The 14,881-nt window shown below is 38.1% G+C and overlaps 1 protein-coding gene across 2 annotated transcripts in view; it reads left to right on the top strand.

Annotated features, from left to right (window-relative positions):
- Window positions 1-14,881, top strand: part of EDIL3 (EGF like and discoidin domains 3) — a 241,110-nt gene that overhangs the window by 91,877 nt on the left and 134,352 nt on the right. The window contains exon 3 of one of the 2 annotated variants that reach the window (XM_054652418.2): window positions 6,668-6,697. The exons of the other annotated variant lie outside the window; for it this stretch is intronic. Coding sequence (XP_054508393.2) covers window positions 6,668-6,697 — 30 coding nt within the window. The remainder of the gene's footprint in view (window positions 1-6,667; window positions 6,698-14,881) is intronic. 2 annotated transcript variants of the gene reach the window in all.

Genomic DNA, 14,881 nt, shown 5'->3' with positions numbered 1-14,881 from the left:
AAAATTACCTTCTTTGCCTTTCTTGCACCAGGACTCGGTTCTTCCCCCACACCTGCACTCATGCTGTGCAGCTCTGTGGTGGAGCATTTTCTCTATTCCTGAATTTACCAAAAAACAATTAAATCCCACACATTGAACCAAACCAATGTGTCTCCCTGCATGGGACCCCTCCAACACCACATCTCTCATTTTATCTGCCATCTGCTCCTTTGAATTCTCCTCCTGGCACCCTATGCAATTTACAGTTCAGGTTTCCTGTGATGGAGATCGTGTTGTGTTATTAAAGCAGCATGCCAGTCAGGCTGGACACAGTAACATGGACTTATTCTGAATAAATATAAGAAAAAAAGCAGTTAATTCTTTTGTAGGGCCTATAATGAAGCCAGTTCTTCCCACCAAGAACTGCATGCCCCTGGTCCTATGCAGTTTTATTCATTAAGATTTATTTTCTATGAAACTGTGGCTATTGAGTCCTTTTCGTCTAATTTCAAACCAAAGAATTTCAACACTGGTGGCTCCGTGTTTTAAGAGGTGCTGCCCAATCTTAATGGTTTTATGATAAAGTTGCTGTTGGCCTGCTGGTTTTTACACCACCATTGCCCAGAAAGGATGGCAGCACAATCTTTGCAACTGGCACGTTAGGTAATTTGCCAAAACTCACAAAGCATTTGGGAAAGCACTGAAAATTGCAGGATTCATGTTTAACCTGAAATTTTAGGGTTGGAAAGTCTCTGAGGTTTCCTGTGTACTTATTTAACTTCCCAGTATGTGTTTCCACAAGGCAAAGTGGACAGTCTGGGTGCAATTGCCTGGCAACAGGCCAGCTCATGGAAGGTATTTTGGGGTTAAAAACGGCAAATACTGTGACAGAAAGCTCATGCATTAAGACTAGTGAATGACATTACGGGGCTGAATAGAGTTGGTGTTTATTTATCTTAGCTGTTATTTCCTCATCTCTTTGGGGCATTTTTTATGGCCTTTTGAATCCTTTTTTATGCTGCTGGATGTTGTATGTTGAACATTTTCAAGTGTTTTGGTACAGATAAAATACCACACGAAGAGACATAACCCAGCCCCCTGTACCAGCCCAGGGCCAGCAAACATTCTGTGAACATCTGAGTGGGCTTTTATTGCGTTTTTTTGTTTTCTCCCCCAGGTGGGAGGATAGCCATAAAATAAAAAGTATCATCACCATTATGACTTCGTGGTGTGGTATGTGATGTTATTTTAAAATTCCGCATTCACATAAGAACAGGTAGTAAAATTTCCCTTAAAACACACAAAACAACCAAGTGAAACAGCTTCAGGCAAGCGACTGAAATATAAAAGGATGAAATTGTTTGGCTTGAAAGGCAAAGCTTTCTGTCTGTGACTGTGGGGATTTCCCAGGTAAGGTTTTTTGCATCCACAATAACAGATGCTAGCAGGTACCTACTTCTATAACTGCATTTTACAGCCTTTTTTTAGCATTTTATTTTAAGATTATTAGTTTGTTTCCTGGAGAGTGCTCTTTGACACTTAAAGAAGCAAAGAGTTCTGCACACTGACTTGCAGCCTTATCAACTTTTACCTTTTTGAGTACACTTATTTTTTGGACACCGAAGCGCCAGGGGTACCTTCTCATTACATTTTCCGCTCTTTTGGAATATTCACATATTCTCAAATCTGCAAATGTCATCATGTGTGTGTGTGTAAAACTCTGTGATAGTTCAGGCCATGGCAGACTACTCCTGGTTTCAGAATTACAATCTTCAGTACTGTTGTGCCTTTGGTGGCACTGGAGTCCCTGACAAGAATTGGAGCTGACTAAGAATTCAAGAATTCCCTTAAAAACTTAATTTCTTTACGCTGTTTTCCAAAAGAAAGATGATCCTCACAAATACCAGGGCACTCCCTCCTTGTTCTAGAGAGGTGTAAAAAAAAAAAAGTCATTATCTAATCTTGTCTTCTACAAAATGTAGCATTTCACCTAAATAAATTTTTTATTTGATATTTGAACACATTCTCATTCAGCACTGAGGGCCCTGGTGATTGGTAAAAAAGGAAGACCAGTGAGAATGGATTTGATGCCTTTGCTGTCATTTTAAGACACTAGTATTCCAGATTTTAATAATACATGGCATTTTGCTCAGACACCCGCTTTTCTGTTAGAATTTATTTTTCTTGAAACAAAACCACGAAGAAAGAGTAAGTTTTTTTTCATAGATTTTAAGTGCTTAAATCGATGTAGACCTGTGGAAAGTGATACATCTTCTCTACCAAGTGCCAAGGGCCGTTTTTGGGGTTTCTTAATTAATATATTTGTTTTCCATCGAACATCTGTCACCCCAGCAGAGTTTCATTAGTTCACGGAGAGTTATCTCTGCCATGCACTGGTGAGGGGCCTGGCGTGCTCCTTCTGGCTTGGATTTTGTTCATTTCTGCTTGTTCTGTTGTGCCTTTTCTACCTGTTTCTTTGGGGCGTTTCTTGCGGTTTTTCAGGCGTTTGTTTTGGGTTTAGTTTTTCGGGTTTTTTTCCCTTTTTCCCATGAATGAGTGCAAAAGCAGCTTGGCCAGCTGGAGCAGGCAAGGAAGCAAATGCTGCTCCAAGGGGCTGTGGATGCTGAATTCCATCAGATGTGGAGAGAGGGAAGAGACAGGGATCTCAGGCACGTGTTTCCAGTGGAACATCTGTGGCATTAAAATCACATTCTTAATGACTACAGCTGAGATTTTGGGGAGCCAGTCAGCCTTCTTCCTTGCACACAGGTCCTCTGGGACCCCTGAGATCCGATGCTGAGAAGACTATAATTGGGTTTTGATGCTGCATTCAGAAAAACATTATTTTCTCTTGGAGCTTAGTGTTCCTTTGGATAATTTTGTGGTCCTCTTGTACAGATTCTCCATAGGGATAATGCCATATGTATCCAAGTTTATTCCTTTGTACATGAGTCTAACATTTTATTTGAATGTTAAAAAAAAAAACTTCACATTAATATAAACTTAACACAAACTTTAATATAATGCAAAAATGCAAAGCTAATGTAATGTGCCATAAGATATAACCTAGCATAGCAGGCTGTTACACTGGATCTGCCTAAACCGAGATATTTATGCTTCAAAATTCAGATTTTTTTTTTTCCCCTAAACCTGTCAAGGTTTCTGCCATTGTAACAGAGATAATCAGGAGTCTGGCAGAGATATTCAGATACTATCCAAGCATTGCCTTTCTGCATTATCTCTCTTAAGCTAATGTTGGATGACATGTCACCTGGTACAGGCTTTCCAAACCTGCCCGTGTCTTCTTGATTTTTTTATTTTTTTTATCCCACTTATGTCATGCAGCATTATTCACCTCTAAGATAAACAAAATTAAGTTTTTCCCCAAGTGAACATCAGATTTTTTCTGAAGATAAAATCCAATATCTTTCCCGCCACATATCTTATTATATTTTCCCAACGACGCATTAAAAGGGGGAAGAAACGCACGGTGAAAAATGCTTTAAAGCTGCAGAACAATTTACAGCTCAAGGCCTTGCTGTCATAAGACCATGACTTGGGGATGTCTGTGACTTTTTGGGGGGGCTTTTTTGGGGTTTGTTTTTTTTTTTTTGTTTTTTTTTGTTGTTGTTAAGTTACTGGCTCCTCTGTGGGAGTCAGGAGGAGGACACGGGGCTGATGGGGACCCACCACCCACAGCAGTGACTCACCAGCTTCTGCCAGCCCAGCTGAGCAAGGCAACTCCCCCTTACCCCCTCTGCCCTCCTCTGAAACCAGCGGAGAGTCAATTACACATAATCACCCCGGGGATGAGTCACTATATAAATAGATTTTTTTTTTTTTTTTAAATAACTGAGTGTTTTAAAGCACTGCTGATGGGGGAAAAAAAAATTTAAAAATAGGTGGTGTCGTGTAGGAAATTTTTGGTGTGGTAATTTGGCGCATTTCCTTAAGAAGTGGAAAGCAGAGTGCTGATATTGCATTTGAGCTGGTATGATAAAGCAAAAGTAGGTATGTTCTTTGAGTACTCAAGATCTTACTGGAGGCTGTTTTTTTTAAACATGGTTTATTAATCTAACGGGAGGTAAAAATATCCTGTCACAAAAAGCAAGAGATTAAGCTAATTTAATTTTTTCCAGAAGTCTGTATGAATTGTGAACAGGTTCAGAACTGCATTTTCATCTCCATTTTTAGTATTCATCTTTAATTTCTGTCTAGGATTAAGAAATGAGTATTGACGAGTAGAATTAGGGATTTTTGCAAAAGCAGTTCTCACTAACTCTAACTGAGACAGAAAAAGAACACGGTCTATTCCTGGATGAGCTTAAACCAGCAATCAAACAGCCAAAATTAATTAAATAAACAGAAAAGTAACATTATTGGCATAGCCATTTTGGCATCTGAGTGATTTATTCAGCTGAGATTCAGCTATCCTGTTTTATTTAGATGTGTACCTAAGTGCAGAGTGGTCCCTCTGAAACAACCATCAGAGTAGCAACAGAGCCCAGCTTTGAATTGCTAATGCTGCTATTCATCCTGATAATTAAGTCTCAGAATATTATTCAAATAGCAGTCTGAAGGAAACGGTTACTGGAATAAATATTCCTTGTATAATTGGACAATTTTGTTTAACCAGTTTTAAGGCAGACTCTCCAGTACTTTGAATTATTTTTCATTCAAGCACCAGCAGAGCTGGAAGCTAATATGGATTTGGGGCATTTGTAAAATTTTGACTTCCTGCTTTCATGTTCTCTTCTGTCTGTGTAGTTGTCTCTTCCACTGGTACCCTGAGAAATTGCAACCTACTTTATTGACTTAATTTTTAGTTTGTTATTTACTTCAGAGTCTGCTTTTCTAAGATTTAAATATTCTAAATATTCTGGTTTGGGGACTAGTTTTGTTGTTTTTGTGGGGTTTGGGAGAGTGGGGTTCTTTGGCCTTTTTTTTGATTGGCTGGTTGCTTTCTTTGGTTTTTGGGGGTTTTTGTGTGTGCTTATAATCAGCTTTCATATTATTAAATTAATGATTCAGCTGATTAGTTCAAGTTAAAAAGAGTGGCGTGGTATTTTCCCTCTTTTTTTTCATTACCTTGAAACCCTCCACTACCACAAACACATTTTATTTAAATTTAGTTTAAGTAGCAAGAGAGCATGTTGAAGCTTGACGTGATCTTTACATATGTACACTGCATAACGGATTAATCTAGTTTCAAAACACACTTTCAAACTTTAAATAAGGAGCTACAGAAGGCAAGGCTCTGCTAAGTACCATGTTTAGGACATTTTAAATTATGTCTGACACAATGTTATGGGTTTTTTTTTTTCTGTGTAGCCTTCTTCAGGGTTTATCCTGAACGCCAAACTTCAGAAATAAAAATCACCTGTGTACTTCCAGCCACTGTGGTTAGAGACAAGATGGTTGGCTGGTGCTGGAGAGAGTAATTCATTATTTCCCCTCGATTAGATTTGACAGTCCCCAAAAGGACACCATGCTACCCTGCAATTAGCAATAACTGATGTGTTCAGCACTGGTTGTCACATACAGTTGCATACAGAACACTGTGCTGAATTAACCAAGGGGTTTGTGGCCCTTCTCAATTGCACTTGGTGTGTCTGCTGACAATTTTTTTTGCCAAAAAAAGGGAAGGTCTCCCTGTTCCTCTCCCAGTTTCTCCCTGCACAAAACATGGGGTGATACCAAAAGTAAAAAAAAAAAAAACAAAAAAAGAAAAAAGAGGCGAATTGGCGAATTTACCAAGCGTGGTGGTGGTCTTAGAGGAAATGTTTGAAGTTTTTAGCCATGCCATGTGCAGGCTCTACCAGGCTGGATCAATGCCTGCCATGGATGAAGGAGTGTTGTCTGAGCTGGTTCTGCAAGGAATCAAAACAGGAGGAGCTCCCATTTCAACTGGCAGCAGGTGTTTGTTAAAAGGGAAGAAGCAAAAGTATGGATACACGTGTTTAATATCTCTATATCACATTTATGGAGGGTTCTCTCACTTCTGGGTCCTTTTCACAGTATCCAAGTGAGAAACACTTGAATTCAGCTTTTACTGTCATCCAAAAGTTTTTCAAGGCTGTGAAGAGGCCGTTTTTGTGATGCATGTGTATATAAACCACACTGAGTAAAAGAAGAGAAAGAATTAGGTCACTGATGTACTTTTAAAGTTCACTTTTGCTGGGAATATGTCTGTTTCCTTCTTTTGAATGTGAGGGTAATAGATAGTCCAGAGCCATCAGTGCTTTTTTGATGGCAACTTAAGGCAATTTAATGGTTATCTGTCAACAAAAGGGAGAGGTGAAGACAGGATTTTCATTGCTTTTCCCAGAAAAATAAACATCTGGAATTGGGAGCCCAGTTACTGTGTGCCTGACAGACAGACAGACACACACAGCCCACCCCAAAACAGCCACTTTGTCTCCCTAACTGCCCAATTTCAGAATCAGCAATTCCCACCAGGCTGGGAGGAAGCTGGGTGGAGCAGAAGGGGTGGAGGGTTACGAGAATAAAGTTTTTCACTATACCTAATTGCTTTTATATGAATAAAATGTAAATAATACAACCATTAGCATTACATGGATTTCTTCATTTGTATTTTTTTTTCTCTTTTTCTCTCTCTCTTCCCTTCCTTCCTCTTCCCATTCCCTGTCCCTGCCTCCCTCCCCACTCCTGACACCTTTTTGCACAGCCTCCATTGAAGAGGATCCAACTTCAGCAGGTATGAATTATTTACATCACATCTGCATTGTGGCAACCATTTATTGAGACCTGCCTTTACCAAAATCATTTCAGCCTGTTTCATTTTGTGTGTAACTTGGCAAATGTCACAGCTGGGATCTGTCCTCTTCTGTTCCCCTTTCTTTTATTTTTCTCCTTCTCCTCTACTCGGAGTCAGCAGGAAATATAATCCTCCTGTAGCATTTAAAAATATCAGTGGCATTGTTCCACCCTTCTTCCATGCTTAAGCTGGCATGTCAAGCTTCAGGTAACAGAATGATTCAATCAGGAGTTGAAGAAAAAAAAAAAATCAGTGATTTTTTTTTTTTAATTTTTATTTTTTAAATTTTCTAAGTTAGCTTTTTTTCTTATCTTTATGCTGGCAAAACTCACGTCACCTGGACGATGCCCCAAAGCTGACATCCTTTAAAGAGCTGGGAACCAGCAGTGAAGGAAGGGAAAAGAAAGGCAGCAGATGCAGAAGCATCATGCTCAAAGAAAACATTCTCCAAACGATGGCTGGGGTATCTGCTCAGAGAACTTTTATTTCCATTGACAAGCTGCCAAGCAGTGAGAATGGTTACCATCACAGTCATAAAAATTAGTTTAGGAGCTCCCAGAGAGACACAAACGCATCGTGTTTATTTTATTGTGAAGATTAACTATTTCTAATTAATTGGCAATCCATTAGCTGGGGAGTATTTAAAGAAGAAAGAAGACAGTGTACCAGAGAAGAATGCCACTGAGCAGCCTAACATATTTGAAATGGCACTGAGTTGTACAAACTCAGCGAGCTAAAACATCAAATAAATGGGGAATCACTTTATAGTGGCTTGTTAAAAGAAGGAAAGGCCTCCAGAGGAGCAAAAGAGAAAAGGTGAGGAGAGTGAATGAAGAGAGGAAGATGGCAAGGAAGGATTGAACACTGTTTACAGCGCTAACCTACAACTTGGGAGCAATATAAGTAATTAAGATACAGCAGAGAATAATAAATGAAAGGACAGAGAACAAAGCCAAGAGTAGAATGTGAGAGAGGGAGAGTAGTTAAGACTGGAACTGAATACAGAAAGAAGCAGAAGGGAGCTTTAAACATGAATGTAGCAGCAAAATGAGCAGGAAGGAGGACTGGAATGAGAAATAACACTGCAAAAGAGAGAAAAAAGAGGAATTTGGGGAAAGAAATGTAGAGTACTCACACAGCCCCATGGACCATGCATTCTAATTACTAAATATCAACTTTCAACTCTCCATTTCTTGGGAGATCTGTCAGTCTTGGAGCTTTCATGGAAAGTGTTTTAGCAGAAACCTACTGCAGCCATTCAACAGAAGCATTAGAAAAGGATGGGTTTTTTTACTTAGGAGAGAACAAAACCCCCAGCCTTTTTCCCTTTAGGGAAATGGTTTAAATGCTCATATTTTTTTAGAGCATCTCTGAAAGGCCTCCCTCTTTGAACACCACTGCTGGTTTTGTGAGAGCCCCTAACTGTGATCTGGCCAAGCTACCCAGATACATCAGCTGAAAACGTTCAAGAGGAGGGAAGTGGAATTTGTAACACAGCCACGTGGGCTGCACTACAGATATGATTTATACTAAGAGAAAAATGCATGCATAAAGTGCAATCTAACATTAATTTCTATCTTTAAAACTTTAGAAGCAACGCTAGCTCTTCAGATGCTCCATAATTTATGGTTCCTATTGATTTTGCTGTAAGATATGTCCAGATGCTGCTGTTTTGAAAGTACACAGATTAGTTCTGCACTCTTACAGGATTGTTTTAATACAACTTATTTCTCAGATTCTATTGGCGTTTGTAAAACTGCTGGTTCTGCTTAAAGCAGGTTCCCCTCCTTCAGGGTGGGAATCAGTTTGGAAGCTGCAGGGCTGCAGAAAAATAAGTAGGAACTGCATTCAAAACCTCATGCACTCACCTAGAGCCTTCCAGTGGCATGTGCCTGGTAGGGACAGTTTTATACAATACCAGGTTTTCCTCTTTTCCAACACAAAAAGTGCAGCAGTTTCCCTCCAGTTAATGAAATTTATCTAATCATTATCTAATCATAATCAATGCACACAGTATTTTTCCAACAAATGCCTTCATTTATGAAACAACATGAGGTAGGATAAATTGCATCTAATATTTTTATGAAGACTTTAAAAATTATTTTGACGTTTTATGAAAATTACAAACAGTTAATTGACCTGTGATCAGGACCAAAACTAAAATTTCCTTTCCTGTTTAATCAAAGGGATGTAGCACTGTTATTTCCCATACTCTGCTTTTTGGGATAGGGCCTAGCTGCTCTGACAATGCCATCTGTGAGGAATCTTGTAGAAGGAAAGTTTTAAAATTTAAAATTTTTACTTTGAGCGTTGTAAGCAGTAAATTGAAGATTAATAACCCTGTAATAATAAGTGTCCTGTAGTTATCTCCCTACAGAAATTATATTTCACTGGAGCTCCTTGAGTTTCAGAGTGCTTCAGACTAATTATGAACTCTAATTATAACCCCATGTTTTTCACCCAAGTTACTTTACCAGGAAAGATAAAGGAGTTTTTTCAAGGAGTTTTTCCACACAGTTTCAACAGAGTTTTCCTTAGCAATGCCTCTGGTTAAGCATTATTCCACATCTCTTTTTTTCTTTCCAGTTAAAAAAACCTATGATTTTATGTCCTTGTGGACCATCTAAACTCTATTTTGAGTCACTTCGCCATGTTTCTTCATTTGCTTTGACTTAAAATCAAATCTAGTAAAATAATTTAATTAAATTATTGCTCAATTAAATATTTAATAGAAGTAGGAAAATCTCAGGAAAATTCTCTCTTTTCCATGTGTTTTTATGCCATCCATACGTGACATGAGTTTTTGAAAGCTGTCTGTTGAGCCAGGAGCAGGCTCCTTTGTTGACAAGTATTTTTCAAAGCCTAATGCAGCAAGGAACCCCTGCTGGATGTCCTGCTGTTTGAAGCTTTTCATCCCAAAAATGTTTCCCCGTGGTTTTATGGATTCCTCAAGGAGCCTGGAGTAGTTTCTACAATTATTAAAGAGTAATTCTTCCAACACCTGATGAGTCAGAGCACAGCAGTTTGTTCACTTGTCTCTACACACTGATTTTGACTGAGGTAATAAATACATCTCCTTTGGGATCATCACTTAACTGGAGCCATTCCTTGCCTCTCCCACTGATATTATTATTATTATTATTATTATTATTATTATTATTATTATTATTATTATTATTATTATTATTATTATTATTATTATAATAATTTATTTTCAATTATAATGCTTTAGGAAACATGCATTTTCATCTTTGCCTTGCCTCTATATATAACATATGCAAACACATCTGGAGTTTCATGGTAATAAAAGCTCTTTTACAGGGTGAGATCTGCTATTGTCTTTTAAGTTTAGGTGTTGTAGAGATTAAAGATTCACTACATGACAGGGCCTCCTTCTTCAAAGACATTGCTAAAAAATAATTCCTTCAACAACCTTGTGGCAGAGTACATAAGTTGCATTGAATATTTGTGTCTCTAAGGAAAATTATATTACCTTTCCAAAATTCCACTCGAGATCTAACCTGTTCCCTCTTTATTTAGATTTCTTGACTTACATAAAAGTTATTTTAGCATGTTTTTCCTAAAGAAGTAAATAACATAGGGGGGAAAAATTCACTTTTGAGAAAGAATAAAAGCTGAAAATGCTTTATCAAATGAAAGAGACTTCGGCTGTAAAAATACATAGAATTATTTTATTAAAGGAAATTAATGGCATTTTATAAAAGAGTTACAATGGAAGAGCACAAGTTCCAGGGTGAAAGTTGTACTAGACATAATACAGTTATCAAAAAGTCATGAGAAACAGAGATCTAAAACTATTAAGAGTTTACCCTGAATTGCTTACCCATTACCCTCACTCCAGGAGCCTGGTGTCAAGCAATACCTGAAATATAAATCCAGCATAAAAATCAAAACACAAGTTACCTGCTTTGTTTTGGTTCTGCTGGAGAACTCCAGGTTTCTCTGGTGCTTGTTTTCTTCCTTGGATCTCATGTGTTTAACTTTTTAAAGAGGGATACCAAAACATATTGTGTTGGTCTTTGTCTTTTTATTCACAGAATTAAAAAAAAAAAAAATACGGTTTACAGAAAGAAAATAGATTTTAAAAAACGAAAAATTAAAGGTAATGTAAATTATTTCAGTCAGGAGACATTTCAAAGCTGACTTGCTTGGCACAGCTGTGATGACTCTTAGGAGAATATTTCTGTGCAATTATTGGATCCTCAGAGATAAAATTGTTAATGAGACATGTAGAGTTTAAAAAAAAAACAAAAACCAAACAACAGAATATAACTTGTGCTATAAAAATGCTGTAAAATAATTAGTTATCTGTATCTAAATATCTTTGCATTTAAAAATTTACTGGACTGTCATTTTTTATAGATTTAAAACACTAGACATATTATATAATAATATTAATGATATATAATATATAATATATAATATATAATATATAATATATAATATATAATATATAATATATAATATATAACATATAACATATAATATATAACATATAACATATAACATAACATATAATATGTTATATAATATATAACATGTAACATATAACATATAACATATAAAATATATATTATATAATATATAATATATAATGTATAATATATAATAAACATATAATGTATAATGTATAATGTATAATATATAATATATAATATATAATATATAATATATTATATATTATATATTATATATTATATATTATATATTATATATTATATATTATATATTATATATTATATATTATATATAATAGACGTATTATTATTAAAATGCCATGCAGCAGTTTAATATTGCTTTGATATTCAGAATATCAAATTTTCATGGTTTGGATTTTTTCATAACAATATAAAGTGGAAGGCATGAGGGTTCCATTTGCCACCAATCTTAACCAGGTCTATATTAGACAGTTCAAAATAATTTTAATTTAGATGGCTTAAAAATAGGCGGATTGACATGGGATCTTGGCAATGAGGAATTGTTCCCTGGCAGGGTGGGCAGGCCCTGGCACAGGGTGCCCAGAGCAGCTGGGGCTGCCCCTGCATCCCTGGCACTGCCCAAGGCCAGGCTGGACACTGGGACACTGCGAGGTGTCCCTGACATAGCAAGGGGTGGCAGTGGGTGGGATTTAGGGTCTCTCCCAACCAAAATCAGCCTATAATTCTGTGATTCAAATATCAGATAGGTCTTTTCTTGAACAGGTGAATATTTATTACCTTGATCAGGTAATCAATTTTTCCTTTCTTTTTTTTTCTGGCTTCATGTCAGAGAATTCTTTTGCCATTTGGGTGTTGCCCTGCTCATCAGAGAGCAGGTGAGATCCGTTTGGTCAAAGTTCTGTGCACTTTGTGTCCTTGGTTCTCAGGGAATGAGGCTAAGAATTGAAGTGAAAAACATTTGAGCTCGTACTGGCATTAATATTTACATGAAAATTATGCTTACATCCTTATATAATAGCTACACCACGTCTTTGTCCTTAAAATACTTGACTGATGTGGGTTTGAAATTCGGTTTCACAATTTCACAGAAGGGTCTCTCTTCTCCATGAAAATAATTCCCACAGAGGCATTATTAAGAGGCTTTTAGTAATTGGGAAAAAAAGGGGAAAAAAAAGGAAAAAAAGAAAATAAAAAAGGGGAAAAAGTGCCTTCTTCAATGGTTATAATGATGAGTTTTGGACCTCAGTGATCTTTTAGGTCCCTTCTAACCCAAACCATTTGATGATTTCATGACAATCTGAAAAGAGAAACAAAATCAGATTTTTATGTCATTTTTTTTTTAAGTTATGGAAATGAAACTTTAAAAATTAAAAAAAAAAACCAAAACCAAACACATGTTTAATCTGCTTTCTGTGTCACCCTCAGAGCATCAAGGATGTGTCTGGTCAAGTCTCAAGGACTTCAGTTTCCTGCCCACTGCACAGCCAGATCTGGAGTTGTGGTTTTGTGACAGCTCCCAGGCTGTCTTTGGGGCCACAGTGATTTTGCTGTGGTGTGCAAAGCTCTTCCATTTCACACATTTCAAAGAGGGAAATCATCTTTCAGAATTATTCTAAGGGAAAGGATTTGCCATTCCCCCAGGGACTGTACCACAGATTTACTGTCTTGCTGAACTTGGTTTACGCATTTGTAGCAATTCCATTTCCTTTTTTCTTCTCCAACTGCATATTTTATTTTTTTTTCCAGTGCCTGCAGCTAGCTTGCTAATTACTTTTCCATCTATTCCAAGCAAAATATAGACTAAATCAGAAAATTATGTAAAGGTCATATTGAACCCCATTCTGATGGAAATGAGGCTTAGGCAGTAAAAATAGTCCTAGATGCCAGGTGGCACTGAAGGCTATTGGAGCAGCCTGTCACATTTAAAAGCTGGAAATCTTGCTTAGGTCAGGAATGAAAATTAATTAGTATTTTTAGCCTATCCCTTAGTGACTGTCCATCCACATATCATAAAAATAATGGAGTTTGGCAAAATGGCTTGCTTCTTTCCAAGATTGACAAAAAAAGTGAGCTAGGAGTTTGAAATCAGCCTGCAGTGCTGGCAGCTGCCTGAGAAACTTAGACATGGGCATTTTTCTATAATCTGTGCAGTTTCAGAGAGTGTTTTTTGTGGTGGTTATACAATATTCATCCCAGTGTACAAATAAAATAGGAGATCATACAGTATCCCCTAAACCAGCTACTGATTTCTGCATTGGACTTTTCCTTCCGGCTGCTTTTCCCTTTCTTGCCTGAATTTTGAGGCAGAAGTTTTCCAAGATGAAGCTTTTCATTCCTGACATCTGCCTCAGACTGATCAAGGCTAGGTTGGATGGAGGTCTGGGAAAGCTGGTTTAGTGGAAAATGTCCCTGCCCATGGCAGGGGGTGGCACTGGGTGATATTTAAAGTCCCAGCCCAAAATTCCATGATTCTATGAGGTCTGTATCAACAGGGTGGTTTTACACAGGTGCAGCTGCTCCCATCTGGGAAGCAGTGTTCCCCAAAAACAGATTTTGCAGGTGTTTAGTCCTTGCCAGGACAGATGAAAAGAGCAGGGCCAGCTCTGGCTCTGGACAGCTAAGAGAAGGGAATAATAAACATCCAAATATTATTATTTGGTATTTATTTCTTCATCCTCTGAAGATGAGGAAGGAAAGAGAAGATGAACGAGGCGCTGTTCTGGGTTCCTGAAGGGATCTCAGTGGACCCTGTTGCTCCTTGAGTCCTCTGTACTCCAGACAAGTAGGGTAGACAAGACAAGAATTGTAGGAAAAGAACACCTTTTTTGGGGGAGACACGATGTTTTGGAAGTGAACCACTTCACTGATGTGGCACTGAGTGCTCTGGTCGGTTTGAACAAGCTGGGATTGGTCACAGGTGTCACTCCTGCTCCTGCAGTTGGTTTTTCCCAACCCCAGTGACTCTGGGATTCTGTGAAAAGGCTAAACATGACAGAGAGGAGTTGACAAAACCCTCTGCTGCCAGGAAGGGTTTTCACCCGAGAAGTGCTGAAAACTGAGAGGAGAAATTCCTGGGGAAGGAAGATGACAGGCAAAAAAAAAAAGGGATTAATGAGTTGAGAATGGGCACAGATGAAGTGTGTCTGAATGCAGGGATGCAGAGGGAAAGGCAGCGGTGGCGTTGGCTGCTGTTGCAAGGTTTGTTCCCTTCCCACATTTCTGACTGCCTCCTCCAGCACACCCTGCTCTCCTTTGTGCCCGTGCTGGCCCTGCACAGCTCCGTGTGTTTGCAGCTGCATCAGGGCGGCTGCTCCAGCTGCAAGGGCCTCATCCAAAATGCAGTTTTCCTGGTGGACCCAGCGTTCACTTGGTTCTGCTCCTTGATCTCCCCTGCCATGCCAGTGGCACGGTGTGCTGGCGTTGGTGGGAATGTGCATTGAAAGGTAGAGTGGAGACGAAAAAATTTTCTCTTTTTTTCTGGTCAAATATTTGGATTGCCTTTCACTAAAGATTCCCGTCCTGCCATTAGATACGTGGAAAGTGAAATAAAAATAAGCAAATACTAATGAAAGCAAACCATGCAGAATTAGTGGTTGGTTGAGGATTTAGTAGCAGGTTAACGAGCCCGACGAAAAGGACTCAAATCAAAAAATAGCATTACAAG

The sequence above is a fragment of the Agelaius phoeniceus genome, chromosome Z (genome assembly GCF_051311805.1).
Source record: "Agelaius phoeniceus isolate bAgePho1 chromosome Z, bAgePho1.hap1, whole genome shotgun sequence".
Taxonomy (NCBI): domain Eukaryota; kingdom Metazoa; phylum Chordata; class Aves; order Passeriformes; family Icteridae; genus Agelaius; species Agelaius phoeniceus.
The sequence above is the reverse complement of the archived record's forward strand: the minus strand, read 5'-3'. Positions and strand labels throughout refer to the sequence as shown.